Below are 26081 nucleotides of genomic sequence, written 5' to 3'. Positions count from 1 at the left end.
CTGTGAGAGAGAGAGTGAGAGAGATTGCACTTTGTTCCTCCAGTTAGTTGTGGTTAAAAAAAACAATCCCTTCAACCCATATATAGAGTTTCCTCTCCCTTCAGCGGATATCCTCATGCCCAAATAAGGAGCTTCCTGCTTTGCCTGCGTTGACCGTTGCCTTTGCGCAAATGTGCGCATGCGTGCAACACACCCAGATTACAGAGGCTTCATTCCGTTCCAATAATAATCGGTGTGGCGTGATTTGAATTCCTAGGAAATGAATGGAAACAAAAAAAAAACGTGCCAATTGAATGTTTTCGGAGAATGTGTAACACGCGCATGCATTTGTTTTAGCGCGACGTCACAAACCGGGTCAACCTGTTGGACCGGACTACTCGAGTTTTCTTCACTGCGTATCGGAGTAGCACCCACTAACCCCCCAGGATGTTGTTATATTATGAAAGCAGTCGTTAAATAATCAAATCTGGCGACACTAAGTTTTTATTTTCCTTAAGAGCATTTGAAGGCATCGTTACGCAAACGTCGCATCAGGTAGTTGTCACGTGACGTATCCGGAACCCCGCGAAAGTCAGGGAAACTGTGAGTGCTTTTAAAATACATTGCTTTAATCACAGGAATAATAAATTATTGTCAATTCACAGTTCATAAAATAAATTTCCCTGGCTGCACTGCGCGAATTTGAAAGAACAGTCTTTGAAGGCATTGTCTCGGACGTTACCATACGTAGCGGTTACGTCACTACGCGGACCGAAACAAACATGGCGCCGCGAAAGTGAGGGAAAACTGACGTGAGCGTCTTTAAACTAAATTTCTTCCCTTGTAGCGTTTATTCCTATGTAACAACTGAACGACGAACACCGCTAATCGCTATTGTACAATTTCAAAGCTACATATTCGTGATGTTTACCTCGAACAAAACGTGTGGCTCTTATGTCCTGTCATGTAGCTACAGTGTAGCAAGCGGTGTAGTGTCGTTTTAATTTCTCACTCACGGTCAAATTCACACTTTTGTGTTCTTGTAATTTTTGTTTTTGGTTTCCTCGTTCCATGTTATAATTTCTAGACTAGAAAGGTATGATGACAGCCACAAGTGCCCTTTGACTGCTTTCATATTTTGTTGTGAAGAAAGTCACTTTTGTTTATGGGACACTTTATTCATAGAGAGGACTCATAAATTGCTTTCCATATCGAAGAATACAGTCGTTCATAGAGGTCTTGACAAAGTAAGGGACGAAAAACTTTGACCCTTTTGTCGATTTGACCGTTTTTCTGCAAATAAATTAGGCTTTTATACACTTTTTAGACAAGGTACCAGCTCAAAAGAAAAATAAACTACACACAAAAAAACCTAGCTAAGTAACACCAACATTAACCAACCAATGTTAAAATATAGTGGCTTGTAGACCTACGTATTCAACAAAATAAAAAATAAATGTTAAAAAAGGACAGCGTTTTATTCTTTAAAATCAATAATAATTTCTCATATTACAGGGATTACATTTGAACGTGAACTGCTTAAAAAGATGAAAATCCAACCTGCACTTAACCAATATGTTAAAATGTTTTGCATACGCATTGCATGTGTAGTTAAATAACTGTACATTTAAGAAAAAACACAGTTCTTAATGAGGAATTGCAAATTTATTGAATTTAAAAGTTAAATACAGTTGAACTCAAATGACAGTTGCTCAAAAGTAGTCTTCTGGATGAATAGTTTATGCCACTGTTTGTGACCTATGTGAGGATACGGGGTTTGGAAAATAGATGGATGGATGTTCGTTATACCCAAACGTATATAAATAAAAAGATAAACTAATCATTTTGCAGTGGTTTATTTTCCCCCCAAGAGCTTTAGATAAAAACAACTTTTACATTTAACAGTGAACGCAAAAAAACAAAAAAAAGTAATCTTCATGGAATACTTGCCTCAACTAATGAGTATTACCTGTTTTTTAAAAATATCCATTCAAAAGGCAGCTCTTCGTGCATTTGACAATTTGGTGGCAACAGACTGAGAGACCTTTATTATTATTCTTTTCATCCAATTAAAGGTAGTCACAAAGTAAAAATGCATTACACTTTTGATACCTGAATTAAAAACATGGCCTGATGGATTATGACCCCCATAAGTGATTTTTTTTTTTTTTGTTGTGTCACGTGTTTGTGTAAGAAAGTCTTGGTCTAGGCGAGCGGGATGCCTCAGAGGAAGCAGCGCAATCCGGATGGACCTACTAAAGGCCAGTTGTTGGACCAAAACGCAAAGAAGGATGAAGCTCTCAATGAAGGCGAGGAACAGGTAGAAATAAAATCGAGCAAGTTTCCCTTGAGCAGAGAAATACTCTCCATACTCAAGTGTGTGTTTCTTTCGGCTTGTCCCTTTCGGGGTCGCCACAGCGTGTCATCTCAGATGAACGGATATATATGTTTGGCACAATTTTTACACCGGATGCCCTTCCTGACGCAACCCTTCTCAGGTAACATTTTATAACGTAATCGAAAAAAGATAGGACTGCAAAAATCTTTAATGGAAAATACATTTGTGTCTGTTTTCTTAATGGAATGATGTATAGGCTGTACATCTATTATCTGAGCCGCTAATCCTCACAAGGGTCTTGGGACTGCTGGAGCCTATCCCATTGATCTTTGGGCAGAAAGCGGGGTACGCCCTGAACTGGTTGCCAGCCAATCGCAGGGCACATAGAAACAAACAAGCATTCTGACTCACGGCTACGGGCAATTTAAAGCCCTAATTTTACCTACCTTGCGTGTTTTTGGGATATGGGAGGAAACCAGATTGCCTGGAGAAAGCCCACGCAGACACGGGGAGAACATGCAAACTGTACACAGCTGGGGGCGGGATTTGAACCCCCGTTTTCAGAACTTTGAAGCAGATGATTTAATCATTCCACCGTGCCTCTATGAATAATCGACTCTAAAAATATTCAATGATACCCCGTGTTAACATCAGCGTGTCTTTGTTCTTTCAGGACGAGTGCTCCGGTATGCTTCTGCCCCCTTTTCCGTCCGACCGAGAAAAGCGGGGAAGAGGCAGAAAATGCAAAGCCAAGTCCAAAGGTAGGGAATGTTTCAGCTCAATGATAAATGCATACGAGAAGTCCAACATTTTTTCAATATCCTTAATATCCAGCTGATGGTCCATGTACTAGTATTCTCTTTGTCGTTGTTAGACAATTTCAATTTTTATTGTTATTCATCCTCAGACATGACAGAGGAAGAGATGATGGCCTTGGCCCTGCATCTGAGCGCGCAGGAAGCCAGCGTCAGCATGCAGCAAGTGCAGCAGGAGGAAGCAGCCGTCCTGAAAGCTATCAAAAACAGTGTGAGTACAGTTAAATTAAACCTGGCCTGAAGGTCATTTTGTGCTTTTGTTGTTACCTCAATCCAACATTTTTTTACTTCAATCCTACTCTTGGATAAAACACCTTGATACATATAGTGCAGTGGTTTTCAAACAGGGGCAGAGGGTGGGGCGTCATGACAGGAGGAATGTGGATTGTTTGGAAAAAAAAAAAACATTTTCCAAAAAAAAAAAAAAAATGACAGCAGGGGTTTACACTTCACAATATATTTCTTTTCTTTCGTGTTCCTTTCTAAATGTTTTCTTATTTTTACCCTCCTAGATGTTCGGCGAGAACCAAGGACCCTGTCAGAGTCAGAGTCTGCTGACTGAAGCGGACACCTCCCGCTCTCGCCGCAGTCAGTCGTACCCAAAGGCCAGGCCCGAATCGGCCGATGTCTGCCCGAGCTTGGGCAAAGGTAATTCACAAATGAAAACCAGTACACGTAATCCTCCACTCTGTTTTTAACGGTACCGACATTTGGCATTTTGAAGTGAATTTGCAGTGAATTCCAGTGGTACCTTGACTTCAGAATTTCATCCCTTTGGTGACCAAGCTCCATCAAATGCATTCCAGTGGCATGGCAGTTTTTTTCCCATTAGATTATTTTTAATAACCACAATAACCACTACATTCTGAAATATGAATATGCACTTCCTGACAAAAGTTTTAGAACACTAATTTTTTTAAAGTTCTAATGTATGCCGTCCGATTTCTCGTATTACCCCGAAATGAAAACACAGAAAAAAAAAATTATTCAAGTTACGAAAAAAGTCATGGCATCAGCCTTCAAAAAAAAAAAAAAATCATGAAAAAGGTCAGGTAGAACACCCTGAACACACTTGTGGCATTATCTCGAAAATAGAAATCAAATATTCCTCATAAAGTTTTTTTCAACTGTGCTTTGACTGTTTCCATAGCTTCATGGATATTTATTGCACTTGAACTGCGAAGAAAAAAAAGTCCCATCTATTTTAGTTTTTTCACCCATTGGAATTTCACCACTTACGTTCGTCTGTATTCTAACTACTCGCTGGACTTGAACTTCTTTTAATTAGAAAACAAAACTGAAAAAAAAATGTGTGCTGCAAATCACGTACCACTGTAGATTGTACAGTGTAGTCCAAAACAGTGCTGTGAAAAGATATTTGCGCACTTAAGTATTTATTTGCACCGTTTCTCCGCTTTAGTGCTCAAGTAGTTAAGTTTAATTACTGGCATATTTACAGTTTTTCATTTGATTTCTTAGTGTTTTTCTTACAATTATCTGCTGTGATAATGACTTTGCTGCTTTGTCAGTGGCGTTTGATGAGACGTTCCAACTAAAATTTTTGGTTGCATCACCGTCATAGGAACGGAATGCTGTCATAAACCGAGGGCTGCCTGCACTTGGTCCGTTAGGTCACCAAAGTGCTGTCAAATTTTGATTTTGCAAAGAATACAGCACAAAAGACATGGTACCAGGACTTCATCTCTACTCCTGAAAGCTTACAGTTTGTGTCCTGTTGTAATTGTAGAGGGCAAAGGGCAAACTAATCAAGATCAAATGTGCAGAACGAAGGAAGCAATTGCGCCGGACTTGCTGCAGAGCCATGACGTCTGCACTCAGGCGTTGCCCAGTAGCTCCAAGTCACCGTTTCAATTTTTGGACTCGCCGCAGGTGAGAAACAGCCCCCGGTGGTTTGGTCGGCTGCCTCTCAGTTCCGAGGTCGGTCGGTTCAAATCTTGACTGATGCTGTCCTAAGTGCAGTTATGCATGCTACATTCATTGAAGACTATTCTAGACTTTGTATTGTTACATTAAAAAAAAAACCAAAATGTAATAAATGAAAATATTTTCACAAATGAAATATTTAAAAAAATATAGAACTGGGATGATGTTTTATTTTGAAAGTAGATATATTAAAATAACGCCTATATGGCTCTCATACGTTGACATGTTTCTTTTCTTTACCAGAGCTCCGATTCCACGCAGATTGACGAGTGTCCGCTCCATAAATCCACAAACTTCCCCTTTAGCGGTCGCAGAGCCATGGTGGGCTTCCCCCGGCTGAGTAAAGACCTGCTGGAGTATTGCAAGACCCATGGCTTTGTGCTCTGCCCACAGTTCTTGCCCGAGGACGGTGCTTCTTCGGCACGCTGCAAAAGTCCCGCCTTGTCTGAGTTGGATATGGGAGACGATGGCGCTGATTATCTAAAAAGCCCCGTGTTCGGGGATGAAACTCGACATAAGAGGTCTGAGGATGTCAAAACAGGCAGTCCAGAGGGATTAAACTTGGACTTCAGATTCTCTTCTCAGGAGAGTTTAAGCCCGCCTCTGAGGCCTTCCTCCTGTCCGCCTGTGAGCCCGGTTTTTCCAAGGAGCCCGGCACCCTCCAAGAACCTTGCTTCCTCCAAGAAGTCAACGCTATCAGAAAGTGTTCCCGTAGTCTCAGGGGCAGGGGACAGGTTGGAACTACTCCCGAGATGTGTCAGTGATGACTCTTCTGAAACCGATCTGACCAGCGACACGACGCCTCGGTGGTCTGACGATGATGCGGATGAGACGGTACGTTATGCCGCATTGCATCATTCCTTAAAGCGTTTTGTTCAGGGTTAAATCTGCCTTCAAAAACACCTGCGCTCATCGATGTTGGGTGGTTGAGTCGATCACAACAAAATGCGTGAAAAATCAGCTTTTAGGTGGCCTCAACATGCCCGAAAGCTCACTAATTTTTAGCATCTGTTGACTATGTAAGTAATGTACAATATTTTTGGAGCCTCAGCTTTACACCTCGAGACTCCTTCAAGAGTGCCCCCTGCTAAGTTAGAAATATCTTGACACCAATTTCACTGATCAATATGAAATTGGATGGGTTTGTATCATACAAGGATCAATTGAACAGGTAGTCTGCCATTTCATTTTGAAGTAGCCATTTTGGGCAAATTCCACAGCTCGTACTTTGCTGAACTCCCCCAAGAGAATTCACCTTCATGAGTCCTGATCAGGCGGAAGAGGTGGCACATCGGGTTCCAGGCACTCAAGTTTCATCCCCCATCCCAAAGACATGCATTCAGTGTTCTTCATTCATTCATTCATTGGAGGCTCTAAATTTCCCCTAGGTGTGATTGTGACTGCAATTGGCTGCCAACTAGTTCAGTACCCCCCGCTCCTGCCCAATGTTAGCTGGGATAGGCTCCAGCAGTCCCGTGACCCTTGTAAGGATAATTAGCTCAGAAAATGGATGGATGGATGAAGTCTTGATCAGAAGCTAGACAGATGAGTGACACCAAATGTTCAGGCTTTTTTTGTCATCTCATCCAAAGATGGCAAAGCTGAGGCTTTGCGGCTTTGAGGACATGTTCGTTGTCGCTCACAGCTTTCATTCGTTTGTCGTTGATGCTTAACAACAGCTCATATCATCTTTTTCCAAATAATATGGGTTTTATCCTCCAATTTGTCCTGCATTTGTGATAAATTGTCTTTTAACTTTGCCTGTGTTGAAGCTGGTGAGCTCACCCAGTCCAGTCTTTGCAGAGGAGAAGGCCCGTTTGAACCGCGTCACAAAAGCGGGCCCGGAGACAAATGGTTCCAGCTGCAAGTGGGTTTATGTGTCCCCTGCTTTAATCAAGAGCAAGAATTCATGGTAAACAATCTTTATGTTTCCAGCCTAAACACTCAGCAGTGTGTCCCCACCCAGCCAACAGTTCATTACTACTGGGGGGTCCCCTTCTGTCCACGCGGCCTAGACGCAGACGCCTACACAAAGGTAGCTTCCGCCACGTAATTGTGCAGAGTGGAGTAGTTCAGGAAAGGCACGCAATAACTTTCTCACGTCGCTTAACAGGTGATCGTGACCCAGCTGGAGGTGTACGAAAAGAGTCTAAAGGAGGCGCAGAGGTGTTTGCTGAGGAAGGCCGAGTGGGGGGACGGCATCCTGCCGCAGTCGGAGGTACGTAGTTGTGTGCACGTTGCATTGATGGATCACAAACAATTGTAATTGCCCTTAAAAAGAAACAAGAGCTGAACCATCAATAACAAAATAAACGCTTAGCCTTTCTTCTTGTTCTATTATTCAAGACAACATTTTCTGTAGAAAATAATGTGAAAATTAATTCGTTCATTTCAAGGACATACTGCTGACATGGTAAAATAGGAAATAATAATAATAAAAAAAATTATGAGACCTGTCCACCTTTTTGCTGTTTTTGTGCTCAGGTCAAGAAACAAGCATTATTTATCTATATTTCCATTCATTCATTCAGTCATTCATTTATTTATTTGTTTATTTATTTATTAATAGTGTAAATAAACTATGTTGTGGAACTTCTTTTGGGCTAAAGTTATTTGCCGCCATTTTGTGGCATATTGCTCACAAGGAACTATGTTGAAGTGAGGTAAGGCGGTTCAATCAAACGGTAGTAGTAATTTGCCTCCATATTCTGACATCTATAAGGAATTATAAACCTTTTTTGATTTGGTGTAAATTTGCTACTATTACGATTTTCTACCTGCTTATTTTCCTTGTTATTTCGAATAAATGGAATTGCATCTATGTAGGATAAGTAAACAAAGCAATAATTTTCATTATGCTTTGATTTATATTTTTTTCTCACTGACTGAAACTGTGAGGTGATGGAACATGATTTATGAGTGATTATTGCTCCATTTTGTTCCAGAAATCGTCATTACCGGATTCCTCTGACACGAAACGTCCTTGCAGGTTAAAAACGTGCCTGCATCTTCTTTCCACATTTCCACATTAAATATGATCCACAGGAAGTCGTCCTCATGTCTGCCTCACTTTTTTACCTCGCCAAAACCCAATTTCCATCTCACTATTATAGGCGTGGTCTCAGGGGGAAATACGAAAAGCTCTTGAGTCGTCACGTGGACAGCTTTCCGGTGGAGATGGAGGAAGAGGAGGAGAAAGAGGGGGAGGAGAAGCAGGAGGAGGAAGAAAAGGAAAAAGAGGGGATGGAAGAGGAAGGGATTGCATGCAAAGAGGGCCAACAGATGAACACTGACAACTATCTGATTTGTCCAGGTACTGAAACGCTTTCAGTGGTTGGATTCAAGCTAATGATGAAGAATTTCACATACACAAATAAATTCCAGGCTCCCATAAAATCACTCACGCTACAGTCTTGTACATTACAAAAACACACGACCAGCAATTAAATACAAAGTAAAAACATTTAACTATTTGTGTAATTCAATGGGGCTTGTGCTGGTGGCCACCAGGAGGCAGTATAGTACAGACAAAAAAGATTTGATGACGAAACCAAAACCAAATCTAAACTGCATTAATCTTTGTCACTTTTTTGCAAAGGATACAGAATATAAGCCCGTCAGAATTGTCTCTCTATGTTGCTACTGTTTGTCTTCAAATATTAGTTGTTCAAAGGTCTATAATTTCTGCAACAGCAATGCTAGTCTCATTAGCCTATCTATGGTGTTTTGTATTGTTAGCATTAAGCTAGTGGTCGTTCACAAAAGAAAGTTCATGCGGTTCTGCCCGCTGTTGATTCCGCTGTTATTCACATGTTATTAAAGTTTTTGAACTGTCTTGTGTTTGATGAGAACAAACAGCAATTTTAGATAACTGTCACTTGAAATGGACATGTACAGTCAAAACATCAGACCTAGGCTTTCAATCTAAATTATGCTCAGAGACCTACCTAAGTGTTTTTTACTACTCTTTTAAACCGTAGGTTACTCTTGTCTTTTTACAGAGACCCAAATGAGCGGGGAAGATCACGGGGATCTAGCTCAGGTGACTGCCGCATTCGTACTGCAACTTTACTGTAACATATTCACCTCACTATCTTTTGTTCTGCTCTCTTCTTCTGCAGCCCAACAGCCCAAATTGTTCTGAAAGGGGGCAAAGAGGTGATGATTTGGATGTCGAGAAACGCAAGGATGAGGAGGAAATGATGGAGGGTGAGTTGATGTCATCATGATTATTTTGAGTACTGTGTAGTGTCCAGACAGCAAATGAATGGTGCTTGCACGAAGCCAGCACTGCCTAATTTACGTGGCATTTCCTCGTTCAAATTGACACGTACACGTCTTTTTTTCGCAGTGCATAAAACCTTTTGAGTATTGTTAATTTTTCTTTGCCTACATCTGTTGCTACACATTTTGCCTTAAAAAAAACGAATTTTGCATCATCGGTCAGATTCAAGCTAGCAGACGTTCATTTTGTTTAGAAATTACGGTAATGTTACATGCAAGAAAAACTCAATTTACTCTCATCCTTGGTGATGCTGTCAAGCTAAAAAAATATATTTAACTTGGGTGCAGTCTCAGCCAACGGAGAGTCTCAGACAAACCACCTCATCACTGCCAATGTTGGAGCCAAACCTTCCCCGACGAATGAGGAAGAAGAAGGGGGGTCCCGTTCGCCCAAGCCGGATCCCCCTGGCCCCAAAGCCGCCGTGGAGTGTCCCATTTGCCAGGGAACGTTCCCCGCGGGAAAGATCGAGAGGCATGCGGCGTACTGCGACGGCACGGCAGAACCCGCGGTTGCGGAGGAACTTTTGCAAGGTTGGAGCAAGGAGACGTCTGAAAATTCATAGTGATTGTTCTGCCTTTTCGCCACTTGATGTCAGCCTCCGACTTGATACTGCAGTGCCCTCGAAGCGCAGAAGGAAGAGAAAAAGGTGGGCGGGGGATGAAGAAGGCCACCCCTCCTCTCCTGACAAGTATGTTGCTCGGCATTTCCTTTTTTGTTTTGTTGTACAGATAGATCCCAGTAGATTATTCAGGAGTAGAATCATCAAAATTATTTAAAAAATAAAATTAGGAATTACATCACTCTGTTTGTAGTGACTCTAAGTAGTAATAATAATAATAATATGTAATAAGTTTTTCATGATATTCCAATTTATAGAAATGCCTTTGTGGATTATATACTGTCTCTAAACAATGAAATTTGAAATAGTAGATATATCTTCTTTTCCTTTCGGCTTGTCCTGCTTGGTGTTGCCAGAGCATGTCATCTTTTTCCATCTAAGTAGAAGTAGATATATATTTGTTTATATTTCTTTATTTATTATTTTGTAATTTCTAACCTATGTTGTGGTTCAAAATGGCTCATTCAAAAGTTTCTCAACATAAAAAAATACATATGAGTGTATGTGTGTGTGTGTGTATATATATATATATATATAATATATATATATATATATATATATATATGTGTGTGTGTGTGTGTGGTTAGTTTTTATGTACAGTTCTAATTTTTATGAAAATATATTTATACATTTTTGTCAATTTTGTATTCACAAAATGAACCCTTTTATCATGCTGTGCATGAGTCAAATTGACGTCTTCTAAAGTTTGTAAATGTGAAAAAAAATGCAACATTAAAAATATATTTTTTTCATTGTAATTTTTTTCTTAATTCTTTAAAAAAAAATCAACCCCTGTATTTTCTTCCTTTCTCTTTTTAAATGAGTCACATTTCGGGTGAACCAAGGAAACAACCTAACCGAGATGTAATGGCGCTGTTCCTCCCACAGCATCCAAGAGAAGTGTTACATCTGCCAGAAGGCTGTGGCCCTGCGAGAGTACGCCGCTCACACCGAGCTCTGCATCCAGCGGCGGGCAACAAAGATGCACGGGGTACTGACATAAGAAATGACCAATACTTTTGCGCACATCTATTTCAATTTGTGTCATGAACATTTTTTTTTTTTTTTTTTTTACCATCCAGAAGGCAAATCTATTGGCAGCTCTGGAGAACATAGAAAGCGAGCATTCACGTAAGCCCGATGCGACAGTCGCCATCAATTTGCTGGTGTCAAAGCTAAATCCGCCCTCATTGACAGGAGCTGGTCCATCCAGATGCAGACTCCAGCAGGCGTAAGTTGTCTTCTGTGAATTTCCTACATCGCGATGGTTTGAAAGTCGATGGCCATTACGCTGCTGTGAGCGCGAATCTGACTTGTTGTGTGGATGGCGTTAAAAACTTGAAAGGGGCCACCGTAATTCCCGGCCTATAGACCACACCTGGTTATAAGCCTCACCCAGTACATTTGTAAAGGAAATACCATTTGGTACATATATACGCCGCAGCCGTGTAAAAGCTGGAAGTGCCCACATCGAAACCTACATTGAAACACGAGATATTTACAAAGAAAGACGGTACACAGAGAGTTTAACGCTAGCGCCACGCTAACAGGGCCGGACCGGTAAAAGTCACTTCAAAGGCACATATATTCCACCGGTCTCACTCTTAGCTTTTCCAGTCGAGCGCCCCCTTGCGTCCGTCAGGAAAAAAATGCACAAATTAGCCACACCCCCGCATAAACTGCAGGGTTGAAAGCGTGTGAAAAAAGTTGCGATTTATAGGCCGGAAATTACGGTAATTGCGTTTGTAGCATGAGTTTTCGGGGCCTTTTTAGCTATCCGTGTTTGGATTACTACTGATTACTTATCGATAAATAGATCACTGTAGACATATGGTTTAAAAAAAACTCAATTTTAGGTAATGATTAAATATAATAGGGAACATTCATTCAACTACCAAGCTTTTCGTACGTATACGTGGATATAAATAGACACCCCTCTTCAAATGAAGTGGTCAATTTAAATAATTACTCGATTGACTTATTGTTACTCAGTAAATGAATGGTAACAAAATATTCTAATACATTTAAGAGCTACGGATGGTTTTTGTAAAGAATTTTTAATCATCTTACTTTTGTGAATGTTTTTTTTTATATATTGTAAGTAATGATATTAATAGTACATTTTTGTAATATATTAAAGTTCTTCTAGGTTATCATCAAGGACAATTTTAAAAGTTGACAATTTCATAAACATTTACCATGTATTGTGTTTCAAACAATGAAGTGAAACTCAATTTTGTTTTTAAACTTAGTCACCCTGTTTCCTCACGGGCATGACAAAAAAAAAAAAAAGCGTAAATGTCAATTTGTTCACGTTCAGCGATGTTATCGATCTGCGGGACGACAGTGAGGGAGAGGTGGCGGGCGGTTCCATGTTGGGAAACAGCAACTCGCCCATTAAGTCTTTCATTCCCATCTCGGAGGCCACCGACTGTCTCGTCGACTTCAAGCGACAGCAGCGGCTGAAGAAACCGAACCACAAGCGAAGGTGAAGAAGGAGAGGGGGAAGAAAAAAAAAAAACAGCGCAGCGAGCCTTAATGGAGTGGCTGACGTCACCACGCCTTTGGACTGATGTCCATTACAAGTAATTTATGCAACACACTTGAACGTTATTAAGTGCTTCAGAGTCCTTGTTCTGTCCAGTTATGTTCATGGCTTTCGTACTCTCACCTGTACTGTACTGGAACATTTTTTTTTAAATTTAATATGAATTTGGATTAACTTAAATCCAACAGCGGAACTCAGTACATTCATTTGTCCCTCCCCCCCACGTCAACATTTGAATTGGGATTTGAACAACTTGACTGGTTTGAAAAATGTTTAAAGCAGATATGGGCATTGTATGTTTCACACTGCCCCCACTGCGCTGTTTAATCCGGCCCACCGAGCATTTATATTATCGAGAGTCGTACTTACATTAGTTGATTAATGTGTAATTTTTTTTTTTTTTGTTCACCTCAATAAATGTTTGATTTTTGTAAACATTAGTCTTTTTTATGTTTAACTTTTGGGGGATTTAATTTGTTATATTTAATTGAATTATAAATTAATTGCTTCAATGGACAAACCATTTTTTGGGTCCTTTTTGTGGGAGAATATATTGAAAGATTTAATGTTGCAATTGAAGGGATTTATACCTTGACGATTCGTTCGGCAACGATTATGTCTTGGATATCTGGTTTTACAGAAATTGTAATTTAACATTTTCCCAAATATGTCTTTGAATTTAGACTTGAACATACAGTGCCGGGGAATTATTGATTATAGTTTCCCCCACCTTAACATATAAGACTATCAGACAAATATAAATAGACGACGACAACTCTAAAATGTTGTTTTTAAATTTTGACTCTATGAAGGGAAAACACCTTCAAAGCAATCTCGGCATGGGTGAAAAAAGTAATAGCTTTCCTTGTTAAATAAAGAGTTAAATATGGATAATTACATTTTTTTTTTGTTGGGAAAGCTGAGTCTGTTTTCACTCTCCACATCCAAGCCTGATGACCTCCAAACCTGTTCAAGAAATGACTTGAATAGAACTTGTCTGACATGAAGTCGCCCAGAAGATCTCAAAATCTGCAACAAAACTGTCAAGATACAAAGAAATTCAAGAACAGGTGAGAAATAGTTTGATATCAGCCTAAAATTGTCACAAAGCCATTTCTAAAGCGGTTAGGACTCAAGTGAACCATAGTAAGAACTATTTTAGGACTCAAGCGAACCATAGTAAGAACTATTTTAGGACTCAAGCGAACCATAGTGATAGCCGTTATCCACGAATGGAGAAAACATGGAAAAGCGGTGAAGTCTTCCAGGATCGGCTGACCTTCAAAAAACGTCCCCAAGTGCACAGCGATGACTTATCCAGGACTTCACAGGAACGTCTAAAGGACCGCACACCTCCTCTACCTCTGTTAAGATCAAGCAAGAGGATTGGGGTAAATGTTATGCATGGCAGAGTTCCGGGGGTGGGGGGAATACTGACCAGAAAACAAAAACGTCCACATAACAGCGGCTCCTCGTGGAAAGTTTCCTGTTCAGTAGACAGCGACAGATGTGTACGCCCTTGATCGACAGCTGAAAACCGGCCCTCATTGAACACGCCCACACTGTCCTGCGGCTGAAGGGCGGAATCCAGTTTGCATGATTTGGGAGCTTTACCTTGTGTACATGTGGATTGATTTAAATTATTCATTCAAATTTGGCACACTGCTTAACAACAGTCTGCACTGTGCCGTGGCAACTTTACAAGACGTTTTTGGGTCAGTTTATTGGGCCTTTTAAGTAATGAGAAATACGCTGAAGTTTTCTGTCAGCGCAAAAACAACGAAAGTTTTTCCATCTCGCGTGTTAGATTACATAAGCGCCCTTTTAATGAAGATTTTTGTTATTTCATCACGTCGGAGCTTTTGTGTTTCCCGACCAAGTGTGTGTGTGACGTATTGAGTCACACACACACAGACACAGTGTCACAATGCCCAGTTACACCCAGTTAATGCCGCCCCCTTCATGTGGCTGCTTGTAGTTCTTTATTTTTTACTTTTTTTTTTCTTTTCTTTTTGTTCAAGCGGCTTCCTCTGCCTTGGAGTTGATGGCTGAGCTCACTCAGTTTGTGAGAGGACACAGTAGGTGAGTAGCATCCTATACATTCTCCTCCCCCACGCCACTTGATGTAGTGACTTACATTATGAAATTTCTGGTCAAATTGCACATTAACTTAAGTTATGTAGCATTTATGACAGCACCGCAAAATACAGTTTTCTTTCGATGACAAGCGGAGCTTTAGTGTTCACGCAGAAATACAGAATACTGCTCTTAACTTTTTATGTATGTACATCTTTAAGGCTTTCAAACTCGTTTTTCCAGACTGACTGACTACTGCTGTTGGCTCGTTTGAATTCTCCCTGTAGTTCTTCGACTTCTCGCCATTCTCACTGCTCCTTTGAAGTCCGATCCAAATTTCCCTTATATTTTCTTCAATTGCGTGATATTGAAAATAGTTTTGGGAATTACGTCGTGCCCGGAGGACTCCGGCGAGTTGTGTTCTTGAGCCAGGTGAGGAAAAAGCGCCGTCATGTTTGCGGCCTTGGCTGCAAGACCAGAATTTAATGTAAACCACACCTAAAAAAACAAATATCCTCCAGCTTCAATGTTTGCGGTATGTTTTCATTGTATTTTGTTTGTTTATTGGGTGTAATTCATAGTTAACCATTAATTCAAGGGGATATGTTCTAGTACCATCCGTGAGCTGAATCCGCGATGTAGAGAGCCCGTATAACAAACATTTTATTATAGTTTTACCTATCTCGCATGCTTTACACTCTTAAATCTACAAAAATTGACTTTTTAAAGTACTCCTCAGTGCTTGCTCTCATTTGGGACAAGGCAAGGGAGGGAATTTTTATAACATCACTTTGAGGAAATGAGGACTTGGTCATGCAGTTTTGCTCGCATCGAGCTGTTTCTCATTCCCAATTCTACTATAAAATCAACACATAAAATAATTGAACATAGTGGCTCAGATAATGGAAGGATAGAAGTAAAAGTAAACCAAACATCTTAATGAAGGTCTGATAGCTTAATGCTAACATATGATGCAAAACGCCATAGATGGACTAATGTAAAATGGCAGTGTTGTTTGTATTTATGACGTCAAAATCTCTGTACAGGTAAATAGCGGACGTAAGGACAAGAAAAAAAAATGAACGGCGACATCTGCACCATCCACGTTGACGGCATCCCTCTGGACACGCTCAGTAAGGTGCATGATTTCGTGCCCGGGCTCCACTTCCTGTAGACATGGTGACAAAAGTCAGAATGAGAAAAGGCTGAGTTCACTGAGAAGAAATAGTGTGTAAAACGTGCTCTCATTCTTGCGCCTCAAGGTGATTTAAGAAAAGAATTTTACAAATGTGGAATCCATTTGAACAAATGCATGATGCCACTACGGCGGCACGGTGGGTCAGCTGGAAAGCGTCGCAGTTCTGAGGTCCCGGGTTCAATCCCGGAACCACCTGTGTGGAGTTTGCACGTTCTCCCCTTTCCTGCGTGGCTTTTCTCTGGGCACTCCGGTTTCCTCGCACATCCCAAAAACATGCAACATTCATTGGACACCATAAATTGCCCGTAGGTGTGATTGTGAGTGCGGCTGTTTGTCTCGATGTGCCCTGCAATTGGCTGGGAAGCAGTTCAGGGTGTACGCCGCCTGCTCCCCATTGACAGCTGGGAGAGGCTCCAGCACTCCTGCGACCCTTGTGAGGATAAGCAGCTAAGAAAATGGAACCTGCCTCCTGCCCGTTGACAGCTGGGAGAGGTTCCAGCATGCCCCGTGACCCTTGTGAGGATAAGTAGCTAAGAAAATGGATGGATTAATTGGACACTCTAAATTCCCCATAGGTGTGATTGTGACTGTGGCTGTTTGTCTTTATGTGCCCTGCGATTGACTGGCAACTAATTCAGGGTGTACCCTGGCTCCTACCAGTTGACAGCCGGGATGGGCTCTAGCACGCCTCGCGACCCACGTGAGGATAAGCAGCAAAGAAAATGGATGGCTGGATTCATTGGAGACTCTAAAGTGCCCCTAGGTGTGATTGTGAGTGTGAGTGTTTGTCTCGATGTGCCCTGCAATTGGCTGGCAACCAGTTAAGGGTGTACCCCACTTCCTGCCCGTTGACAGCTGAGATAGGCTCCAGCACTCCCTGCGACCCTCGTGAGGATAAGCGGCTACGAAAATGGATGAATTGATAATTTGATTTTGTTGTTGTTTTTGAAGCACATCACCCAATCTAACCTCCATAAAGTCTGCCGGTCTTCTCATGGCTTTATTTTTTTGTCTTTTTTAACGGCTTCGGAGTCACGATGGAGGAATGAAGTCATGTAACGACAGGTCTCGCAGAGAGCGGGAGACCAGATTAGAACCAGATCCCAAATTGCGAAATGAGGCGTGAGCTGACATGCCCCTTGGAAAATTACTGGGAAATGACGACAAACTGTCTCGGTTTAGCTTCACGGTTGCACAGAGCCTACTTGTAGGATTAAAAAAAAAAAAAAAAAAAAAGAGCGGCGAGGACGTGATCATTTGACACTGAGAGACGGTGGCAAGCCGCTGCCGAGGAAGTTCGCCAACAGTCGCAGGATGTGATGAAATTGGCCCTGTGTTGCGATGCACGCATGCCGTACTTGTACATGTTCTGCTGTCCTGTGTGTTTCTGTCAGCGCTTTTATTGCAAAAGGCAAATGAGTAGTTCTTTCCACATCTGCAGTGCAACCGTAAACTATTCACAAGGCTTCTCACTCTTTCCACATTTTACCTCCATCCAGCCATTTTCTTCGCCGCTTATGCTCACGAGGGTCGCGGGGAGTGCTGGAGCCTATCCCAGCTGTCAATGGGCAGGAAGCGGGGTACACCCTGCACTGGTTGCCAGCCAATCGCAGGGCACATAAAGACAAACACCCGCAGTCATAATCACACCTTGGGGCAATTTAGAGTGTCCAATTAATGTTGAATGTTTTTGGGATGTGGGAGGAAACCGGAGTGCCCGGAGAAAACCCACGCAGGCACCGGGAGAACATGCAAACCCCTTATTTTTGTGCTATAAAACTTGACATTTGAAGACAGTTTTGAATTCCGTACCCTCTCTTGGCTTCTGTGCCCATCCGTGCTTGATTGCAGTTTAATTGTGGGCGTCTTTCAAAAGTTTCAAGGGAAACAGGAAAACGGGAATTGTTGTCGTCCCCAGATGATTGTTAGTCCCTGCGATTTCCTGTCAAAATGACGCCTCCTCCACATGCCAACATTTTTAGCGCACTGGCACATTTAGTACGTACTAACTGCGCTTACGTATATATAGTCCATTTAGTAATTATACTGTAATAATAATTATTGATAATTATTTGATAACGTCATGTCAACATAATGTCGATACTGTAGAGAGACATATTTACATAAGTTTATTCGGCTTTTCTACCGGCCTGAGTATTGTTTGATTCATTGCCGACAACTAGAGAGAGGTCAGTTTTTAATTTAATTACATTTTCGTCAAGGTTCTCCTTTTCCTCCCACTGCAGGTTCAAACCTACCTGAAGCCGTTCACGCTGTCCCTGGAGGTCCTCCAGCAAGTTTCCGCTCGACTGGAGCGCGACCTGAGGCGAGGCCTGGGCAAACACTCGCACCACAGAGCCGCCGTCCAGATGCTGCCCACCTTCGTCACGGCCACGCCGGACGGGACGGGTAAACTCGACGACCGCGGTTCCCGGTTCAGTGTTCAATGTTTTATTTTTTTACCCTTCCACCAACAAATTTGATGCTCCCCGCAGAAAAAGGCGACTTCCTGGCTCTGGACCTCGGCGGGACCAACTTCCGGGTGCTCCACGTGCGAGTGCTGGAGGAAGAGCAGAGGATGGTGAAGATGGACAGTCAGATCTGCGCCATCCCGCAAGAGATGATGCTGGGGACCGGAGAAAAGGTGCTCATAATGACAACCATTATAATCCTTATCATAATAATAATAATAATATGCTTTGGAAGTATACTACAAAGTCACTGATGGTGTAGTGGTACATACGCCCGCCCGCCTTTGGTCTGGGCAGCGTGCGATCGATTCCCGCTCAGTGATGGTGTCGATATCTGCCCTGCGACTCACTAGCGACCAGTTCAGGGTGTAGTCCACCTTTAGCCCAAAGCTAGCTGGGATTATCTCCAGCTTTCCCGCAGCCCTTTTGAGGATAAGCGGCTTGGATAATGACATGATACGTATACAACTGCACAAGATCTTTCTAACCTATATATGCTTTGAATTTGGAATAAATTCTCATATCCCATTATTTATCTAATTTAGATGAAGGAGATTCAGATGTAGCGGGTGTACCCGATGGGTTTTTTGTTGGCCGTTGTACATTCAACGCCAGCCGTTTCTTTTCAGTTGTTCGACCACATCGCCGCCTGTCTGGGGGAATTTATCAAGTCGCAGAATCTGCAGGGGAAAATTCTTCCACTGGGCTTCACCTTCTCCTTCCCGTGCCATCAGAAGGAAATTGACAAGGTCACACACGCACACACGCCATCAACACGACACACATGGTGAACGATGTGGAAATAAGAAATGATAGCTGTTTTGAAAAATACATTTCTTCAGCTTTGAAATGAAAAAAGAAAAATACAAATGGAAAAGGCTTTTTCGTTACATTGAAAATAATCTTACAAGATATAAACAAAATTATAATAGCACAATATTTATTATTTTCATGATCTTAAGAATTGCTTTTGACGCATTTTAAATTATTTTTTAAATGACCTCTAGAATGAATGGATTTAATTAAATTAAAAAGAAAAATAAATACGTAAATACAGCTTTTTAACGTTGGAGAAGAGGAAAATTATTTGTAATTATTTTGAGATTGTTTAAAAAAGTGTTTAAATATAGATACAGAAAGTAAATGATATCAAAATACAGATAATAAGCTTTATAATTGCTTAAAAAATAAATTTTTCAGTTATTTAAATGAGGAAAATTTAAGTTTTTAAATAAAAAAATATATGAAAATGTATTGTTAAATTGATTAAATTGAAAGACATTTGCTTTTGAAAATAAGATTGTTGAAAAATATTTGTTAGAATAAACACTAAGCCTTTGCCTGGGAAAATAACCATTTTTATGAAGGTTTTAAAAATGTAAAAAAATAACTTTACAGTACTTTTTTTAAGTACAAATAATTTCAAAAATGTAAACAACTTTTTAATTTTGAAGACTTATTTTGAAAGATGTACTTTTAATAACAAATTTGAAAATGAACTTTTAGATTAAATATAGGGGGAAAAAAAAGGTTTTTAATAAATAAATTAATTTGGTGTAAAAAAAAAAACAATTACTTATATAAAAATAAAATTTTTGAAAAATCATTTATCCTAAGATAGATTTATTTATGAAGCTTTATTTATTTTCAATGCATTTTTTTTAAAATGACACTGTCACTTTGCGTCCACCGCAGAGCATCTTGATCCGCTGGACTAAAGGCTTCCAGTGCTCCGGAGTGGAGGGACAAGATGTGGTGAAGCTCCTGCGAGAGGCCATTCACAGGCGAGGGGTGAGTTGCATTCATCGCTCACCGCTACGTATCGAAACTACCCACGAGTCCCGACTCGACCGTGACGCACCAGGATTACGACGTCGGCTCCATCGCCATGGTCAACGACACGGTGGGCACCATGATGAGTTGCGGCTACAGGGACCAAAGCTGCGAGATCGGCATGATCATCGGTGAACACGCGTCGCAGCACGCGCAACGACGCACTCCGCCCTTACGTGACCGACTGCCCTTCTGTCTCCGTTGGCGCAGGCACGGGTACCAACGCGTGCTACATGGAGGAGATGAAGAACGTGAAGCGCGTGGAGAGCGACCTCGGACGCATGTGCATCAACACCGAGTGGGGCGGCTTCGGCGACAACGGCTCGCTCAACGACATCCGGACCGAGTTCGACGTCACAGTGGACAAGACCTCCATCAACCCCGGCATCCACACGTACGTACGTCTGACAGTGATGTGGCGTTTTTCTGAAAATATGCGTTACTTGAGCATTCTGCAAAACGGGTAAAAGTGTGACTAGGAAAGGGGCCTGTGACTACAATGTCTTTTTTTTTTAACACAAGATGTCACTGAAGAGCCACAAAAGATGACCGTAGCCCATGTTTAGGTTATGTTTGCGTTTACATAAGTCATATGCATGTATTGAATTTAGCCATAAAGAATTCTTTTGAAGCAAGTTCAGGTTTCGAGACCTGACTTCTTCTCGCGCAGCTTCGAGAAGATGATCAGTGGCATGTATCTGGGTGAGATCGTGCGCCTCCTGCTGGTGAGGATGACAAATGACGGGCTGCTGTTCAAGGGCCGGGCGTCTGAGACGTTGCTGTCGCCGGACGGATTTCAGACCAAGTACATCTCTCATATTGAAGAGTGAGTGTTTTTTTTTCCACATCGCAAATGTATATGCATCATCTGTAATTAGATACTCATCCTCGATTCGTCACACAACACTTGATCAATAATAGGATAGTATTTTCATTTCGATACAAATGACAATACAGAGTTTTATGGCATGCTGTCTGACACTGTTGAATTTTGCTTCCTTCTGGTGGTCATTTTAAAGCTGTGCACAAAAAAAAAGAGACATTGTAATGTAATGTAAAACTTCTCTTTCAAGCTCACTTTCCAAAATTACAAATAGCATGTTTTTGGTGTGTGTTTTATTTAAATAGATAAATTATTAAGAACTTTTAAACGTGTATGATTTAATCAAAAAGTGCTTTCGTGTACTTTTCTCGCCATCATTTTCAAAACTGCGGAAAATAATTATAATTGAAACGGTGTCATTTCAAAATTAAACTTTTTTAAGAAATGTAGTTTATTCATCAAAGTCATTTAAATGATTTTTTTCCAGTTGTTTTCAATTCGTAAGATTATTTTAAAAAAGTTTTGGGTTCATATTAAACAATTTTTTTACATTTTTATTTAAAATCTATTGTTTTTCCTAAAAGCCTTCTTTCAATTTGTAAAGCAGTTGTGATCTTGATTTGATCAAAAAGCTTTGTTTTTACAGAAAAACTTAAACAGTTATACAAACTCAAAGTCTGAATCCATTTTTTGCAATTTATATATTTTTCAATTCACAGGGTTACTCTTCAAACTCTGTACCTTATGTCTAAACAATATTTCGTCTTGATCAACAAATATTTAAAAATAATTAAGAGGTTATTTTCCAAAGTAACTGAAAACGTGTTTCCTTTCATTAATTGTTCAAACACTTATTTTTCAAAATAATTAAAATGCACATTCCTCATTAAAAGTGTATTTTCAAGAACCTCCATTTGTATTTTTGTTTCCAGCTATAAAGCGCATTTTCAGGATTTGTCACTTGTATGATTTCTAACTTAAACATTTTTTTATTAAGTAATTAAAAGCAGTTGTTTTATTTTTATGGAGAAGCTTTTTTTTTTCAAATCTCCAAAGAATTTTTTCCCCATTCCTATTTGCAACCTTATTCTCCAAAAAACATTTTCATATGAATAAAATGATGATGAAAATGATCTAAGAGACTGACTGTCATAAGGTATTATAGTCATAGCAAGCATGTACTTGAGTGAAATATTTGGACGAGGATTTTACTTTGGACAACCGCGTTGTATTTCCTCCCTTGTAGGGAGGCCGTCGGCCTGGAGAACGGCAGGAAAATCCTGAGCAACATGGGCCTGACCTTTGACCCGGTGGACGTGCGCGTGGTGCGCATGGTCTGCGACACGGTGTCGTCACGCTCCGCTCGCCTGTGCGCCGCCGCCCTGGCCACCCTCATCACCCGCATTCGGGTCGGGCGCGGCCTGGACCGCCTAAAAACCACGGTGGGGGTGGACGGCTCGGTGTACCGGAAACACCCCAAGTAAGACGCCGATTCCGTGTGGGAAATTGCACCAAAGAATTCAATCTTATCAGCTGTCCATTTTTCACAAATAAATACGTGTTGTTGTTTTTTTGAACAGTTTGAACAAATAAAAATGTATTTTGCAAATGCGGTATTTTTTCCATGCAGCTTCAGTGCCGAACTCCAGGCCACGGTGCGGCTGCTGGCCCCCGAGTGCGACGTCGCCTACCTGCTCTCGGAGGACGGCAGCGGCAAAGGCGCCGCCATGGTGACGGCCGTGGCGCAGCGGCTGGCCCGCCAGTCCCGCCTGCTGGAGGAGAGCGAAGGCGAGGATAGCGATGACGAAGACCAGTAAGGGGGGGGAGCCCTGACAAGAACACACGTCGCTCAGTTTATTTGATGACCTTTTCTCACATTTACAGTTGCATATTACGACCTAAAATGGGTTCCGTTCATATCCCCCCAACCCTTTCAAAATTCTAAACGTGCTGTGCATACTTTCCAGATTCACATGTAATTTATTCACAGCGCCTTAACGTTTTCCACACTCTGATTAAAGGTTACAGATTTTGATTATTTACACCCCGATAGAGTGACTCTCTAACATCGAGTCCAAAAAACTCCTCCGTTTTGTCATATTGAGTATCCAGAAAAGGCCCCTGTGACAATTGTTTGACTCAGTTTTGGATCCACTTTGTCCATATTTGGCTAAGACTGCACCCCTTCCCTCTGATTGGTCGCCTTTGTGTGGAAGACCCACTTGCGAGAGCGTCAGCCCAGGAGCGGGGATGGAGCGCTTCGCTAGTGATGTAGATAAGCTCAAGAAATTCATACGACCTGATTTCCGGCCACTTGACAAAAAAAATGTTATCAAACTCGGGATTGCTCGGAAGGTTTTAATTGGCATTTCTCATGTTTACTGAGGCGCCACAAAGCCAAATAGCATCAGCAAATACGAGGGCGTTATTTTGCTAATTTATGAAAAATGTGAAAGAAATCACGACTGTTCAGTGCATCATGGAAGTATTGATAGCCCTGTTGATTTTTCTATATTTTGTTAACCCTACTCCACAGTGTACATTTTTTTGTTTGTCATCAAAATGCAGAAAAAAAGAAGTGCACTTTACTTTGTACTTTCCGCATGCAGCGGCCCGTTTCTCAAACAAGCTTTTTTGCGTGACAAATAATATTTGTCCTCTAGATTGAAGATTCCCGTACTCAATTCACTCCTATTTATTGCGTTCGCAGTCAGCTGATTTGAATAAAAAAAATAATGATTTGGAATGCGCGCACGGGCTAAGCTGCCTTGGCAAATTGGCCTTGGCGCTGGTGTTATGAAGTGATTATGGAATTGCAAAATCTAAACTGATGGTGAGACATCTAAATCTGGGGTTCGTAGACTTTATTTTTTGGGGGGGTGCGGTGGGGGGGGGCTATCCCAAGTGTAATATAAATGTATTCCTTTGGTTCCATCTTGGTGCCAGTGAACTATTTTTCACGTGAGAAGCTTGATTTAGTTATGCCACAGCACTGTCTAAAAAAAAAAAAAAAAGTAGTGATTTGCTACCATCTTGTGCCATCTACAGGCCAATGTAAACTTTTTTTGGGGGTGTGGTGGTGGTGGTGGTTTAACCTCCAAATACATTTGTCTAAATCACAGGTGTCAAACTCAAGGCCCGGGGGCCAGATCCGGCCCACCGCGTGATTTCATGTGGCCCCCGAAGGCAAATCAAAGATGTCAACTCCTGTGATTCTTATTCTAATCTTTCCCAAAATTTCAAATTGTCATATTATGAATGATGACGTTGCGGTATTCCAAGTGTTTTTATGTTACTGAACATCAAGAATAGCTGAAAAACCCATCACCCTTTGGTTTCTGAGTCCAAAAAGTAATTCATTAATCTCACGCGTCAATATGATGAGGCGGTAAACGATTTTTATGGTTTCACATTCATAACGGCCCTCTGAGGGAAAACGGAACTATAACGTGGCCCGCGACAAAAATGTATTTAGACTCTAAATCAAGCTCATTTCACTTCAGCATAGTTCCTTGGTGCCAAAGAAATACTGATTGTACCTTTTTGAAATCCAGCCACCAACACAGTGTCAGTTGTCTTTTTTTTTTTGTCTTCTTCAATTCCATATATGTAGTGAAACACTCAAATGGTTTATTCTGTCATAGTAACACTTGATGCATTTATGATATCATGAAATGCATTTTTGTCTCTCAAAGATGAAAGCTCCACTGGCCTACGCGGTGTTTCTTATGGATTGTTGACCTGTTTGCCGAAAGTCACAGTTTATTAGAAAAATGAAACATCACCTTTGTGTTTCGTTCTTAGTTTTGTTTAGTGCAAATATTTGCACGCGTGTGTATCCTGCTGAAAAATTATGTATTTTTGGGCTCTCCCGACACCCGCAGCAGCCCCGAACGCCACTTGCACCACTGACATGAAATGAAAGGCCTGTATTTTGGAGGGTGGGGGGGGGGGAAGCTGTATATTTTCAACGTGTAAATGTGGATTTATATTAAAAACAAGTCTATATATTTTGGAGGAAAAATATATCATTTCACTTGTACCTGTTTTATATTTTCAAGATGAAATAAATAATTATAGTAAACAAGTCGCGTATATTTGTTTTCATCCATGTGCAAGAATAAAATTCCATATTTTTTATAGCTTAACGTCATAATGTTACAATACATATTTTGAACATAAGACTACATTTATTTTTAAAAATTCAAAATGTTAATGGCGGCATGGTGGAGGAACTGGTTGGAGCTTTGGCCTCACAGTTCTGAGGACGAGGGTTTAGGTCCCGGCCTCACCTGTGTGGAGTTAACACCCCGCCTCCTGCCCGATGACAGCTGGGGACGTCGTGAGGATAAGCGGCTCAGAAAATGGGTGGATGGATGTATAATTACACTCTTTGAGTATGGGGTTTAGATTTCAAAGCCTTCGACTTCCTGAATGCAGTTGACCCAATTCTCTAATGAGATGCTGCCCCCTTCTGGTATGTTAATATATTGCACACCATACTTTTTTTTAACTACAAAATTTAATCCCCAAAATATCTTTGAAATTTATGTTTTTGTAAAAAAATAACTAACTTTCATATCAAAATCATCCAGTTTGAAAAACTGTTTTGTAAGATAGAAAGATAGAAAACCTGTCTGCTACTAATTCCCATAAAGTTACAATTTATTTTACGGCATTTCGCCTCAAAAGCAAACAAGTTTTTCTTTCAATTTTTTTTTCTTGAAAAATGAATGTCTTCAAAAACACCAAAATTTCCCCCCTCAAAAACATATGACTTTATTCTGATAAAATGTACAATTTTCATCTAAAATCCGTATTTTTTTCTGTCATGAAGGCAACACAAAGATGTTTAAATTCTTTTCGAAATAGTTGAGTCCTCCTAAAAAAAAATATATATATATATAAATTTAAAAAAAGCCTGGTGGAGAAAGTTTTTTTTTCCTTTTTTCCCCCCAGTCCTTATAAAACTAATGAATCTCGCCTGACTTTGGATGGCATCCTAGCATTACTTAACTTTCCCAAAAGAAAAAAAAATGTTTGCGCGTGGTGTTGCCATTCACCTTCATTTTCATCATCTGGCTGTCAGAAAATGGCAGGCTGCATATTTCCAGACACATGAACAATGGATTCTGTCATTGCAGCCTCCATT

The 26081-nt window shown here is 40.9% G+C and overlaps 2 protein-coding genes and 1 long non-coding RNA gene across 11 annotated transcripts; 2 read left to right on the top strand and 1 right to left on the bottom strand.

The window, feature by feature from the left end:
• Nucleotides 1–207: 207 nt before the first annotated feature.
• On the top strand, nucleotides 208–13297 carry uimc1 (ubiquitin interaction motif containing 1). 7 transcript variants are annotated; one of them, XM_061803191.1, is made up of 22 exons: nucleotides 635–791; nucleotides 2178–2299; nucleotides 2991–3078; nucleotides 3225–3343; nucleotides 3645–3780; nucleotides 4880–5022; nucleotides 5320–5397; nucleotides 5470–5597; nucleotides 5649–5910; nucleotides 6849–6943; nucleotides 7012–7111; nucleotides 7190–7294; nucleotides 8022–8065; nucleotides 8190–8389; nucleotides 9078–9118; nucleotides 9198–9285; nucleotides 9649–9891; nucleotides 9977–10049; nucleotides 10869–10971; nucleotides 11063–11111; nucleotides 11178–11211; nucleotides 12301–13297. In XM_061803191.1, the coding sequence occupies exons 2-22, from the start codon at nucleotides 2198–2200 to the stop codon at nucleotides 12470–12472; spliced, it is 2403 nt and encodes an 800-aa protein (XP_061659175.1). In that variant the 5' UTR covers nucleotides 635–791; nucleotides 2178–2197; the 3' UTR covers nucleotides 12473–13297. The 7 variants fall into 7 exon arrangements, with proteins under 7 accessions (XP_061659171.1, XP_061659173.1, XP_061659172.1 ...); XM_061803187.1 differs by lacking the exon at nucleotides 635–791 and adding an exon at nucleotides 208–582 and having other exon boundaries at nucleotides 5470–5910; XM_061803189.1 differs by lacking the exon at nucleotides 635–791 and adding an exon at nucleotides 208–582 and having other exon boundaries at nucleotides 2174–2299; nucleotides 5470–5910.
• Nucleotides 13298–13477: 180 nt separating this feature from the next.
• Nucleotides 13478–22746, top strand: LOC133491696 (hexokinase-2-like). Of its 3 annotated transcripts, XM_061803195.1 has the most exons (13): nucleotides 13478–13598; nucleotides 14550–14610; nucleotides 14848–15036; nucleotides 15651–15742; nucleotides 18049–18211; nucleotides 18298–18446; nucleotides 18903–19022; nucleotides 19969–20064; nucleotides 20138–20237; nucleotides 20317–20500; nucleotides 20777–20932; nucleotides 22176–22409; nucleotides 22560–22746. In XM_061803195.1, exons 4-13 carry the CDS (start codon nucleotides 15683–15685, stop codon nucleotides 22744–22746), a joined length of 1449 nt encoding a protein of 482 aa, XP_061659179.1. In that variant the 5' UTR covers nucleotides 13478–13598; nucleotides 14550–14610; nucleotides 14848–15036; nucleotides 15651–15682. The 3 variants fall into 3 exon arrangements, with proteins under 3 accessions (XP_061659179.1, XP_061659177.1, XP_061659178.1); XM_061803193.1 differs by lacking the exon at nucleotides 14848–15036; XM_061803194.1 differs by having other exon boundaries at nucleotides 14848–15742.
• On the bottom strand, nucleotides 19909–25350 carry LOC133491697 (uncharacterized). The gene is made up of 4 exons (XR_009792464.1): nucleotides 25222–25350; nucleotides 22621–22758; nucleotides 20135–20335; nucleotides 19909–20037 (listed from the first exon to the last, which is right to left on the bottom strand). It is a non-coding gene; the product is annotated as an uncharacterized LOC133491697 (long non-coding RNA).
• Between the last annotated feature and the right edge of the window lie 731 nt (nucleotides 25351–26081).

Source organism: Syngnathoides biaculeatus, chromosome 18 (assembly GCF_019802595.1).
Source record: "Syngnathoides biaculeatus isolate LvHL_M chromosome 18, ASM1980259v1, whole genome shotgun sequence".
In the NCBI taxonomy this organism is placed as follows: domain Eukaryota; kingdom Metazoa; phylum Chordata; class Actinopteri; order Syngnathiformes; family Syngnathidae; genus Syngnathoides; species Syngnathoides biaculeatus.
This window is presented reverse-complemented; position numbering and strand designations above follow the sequence as displayed.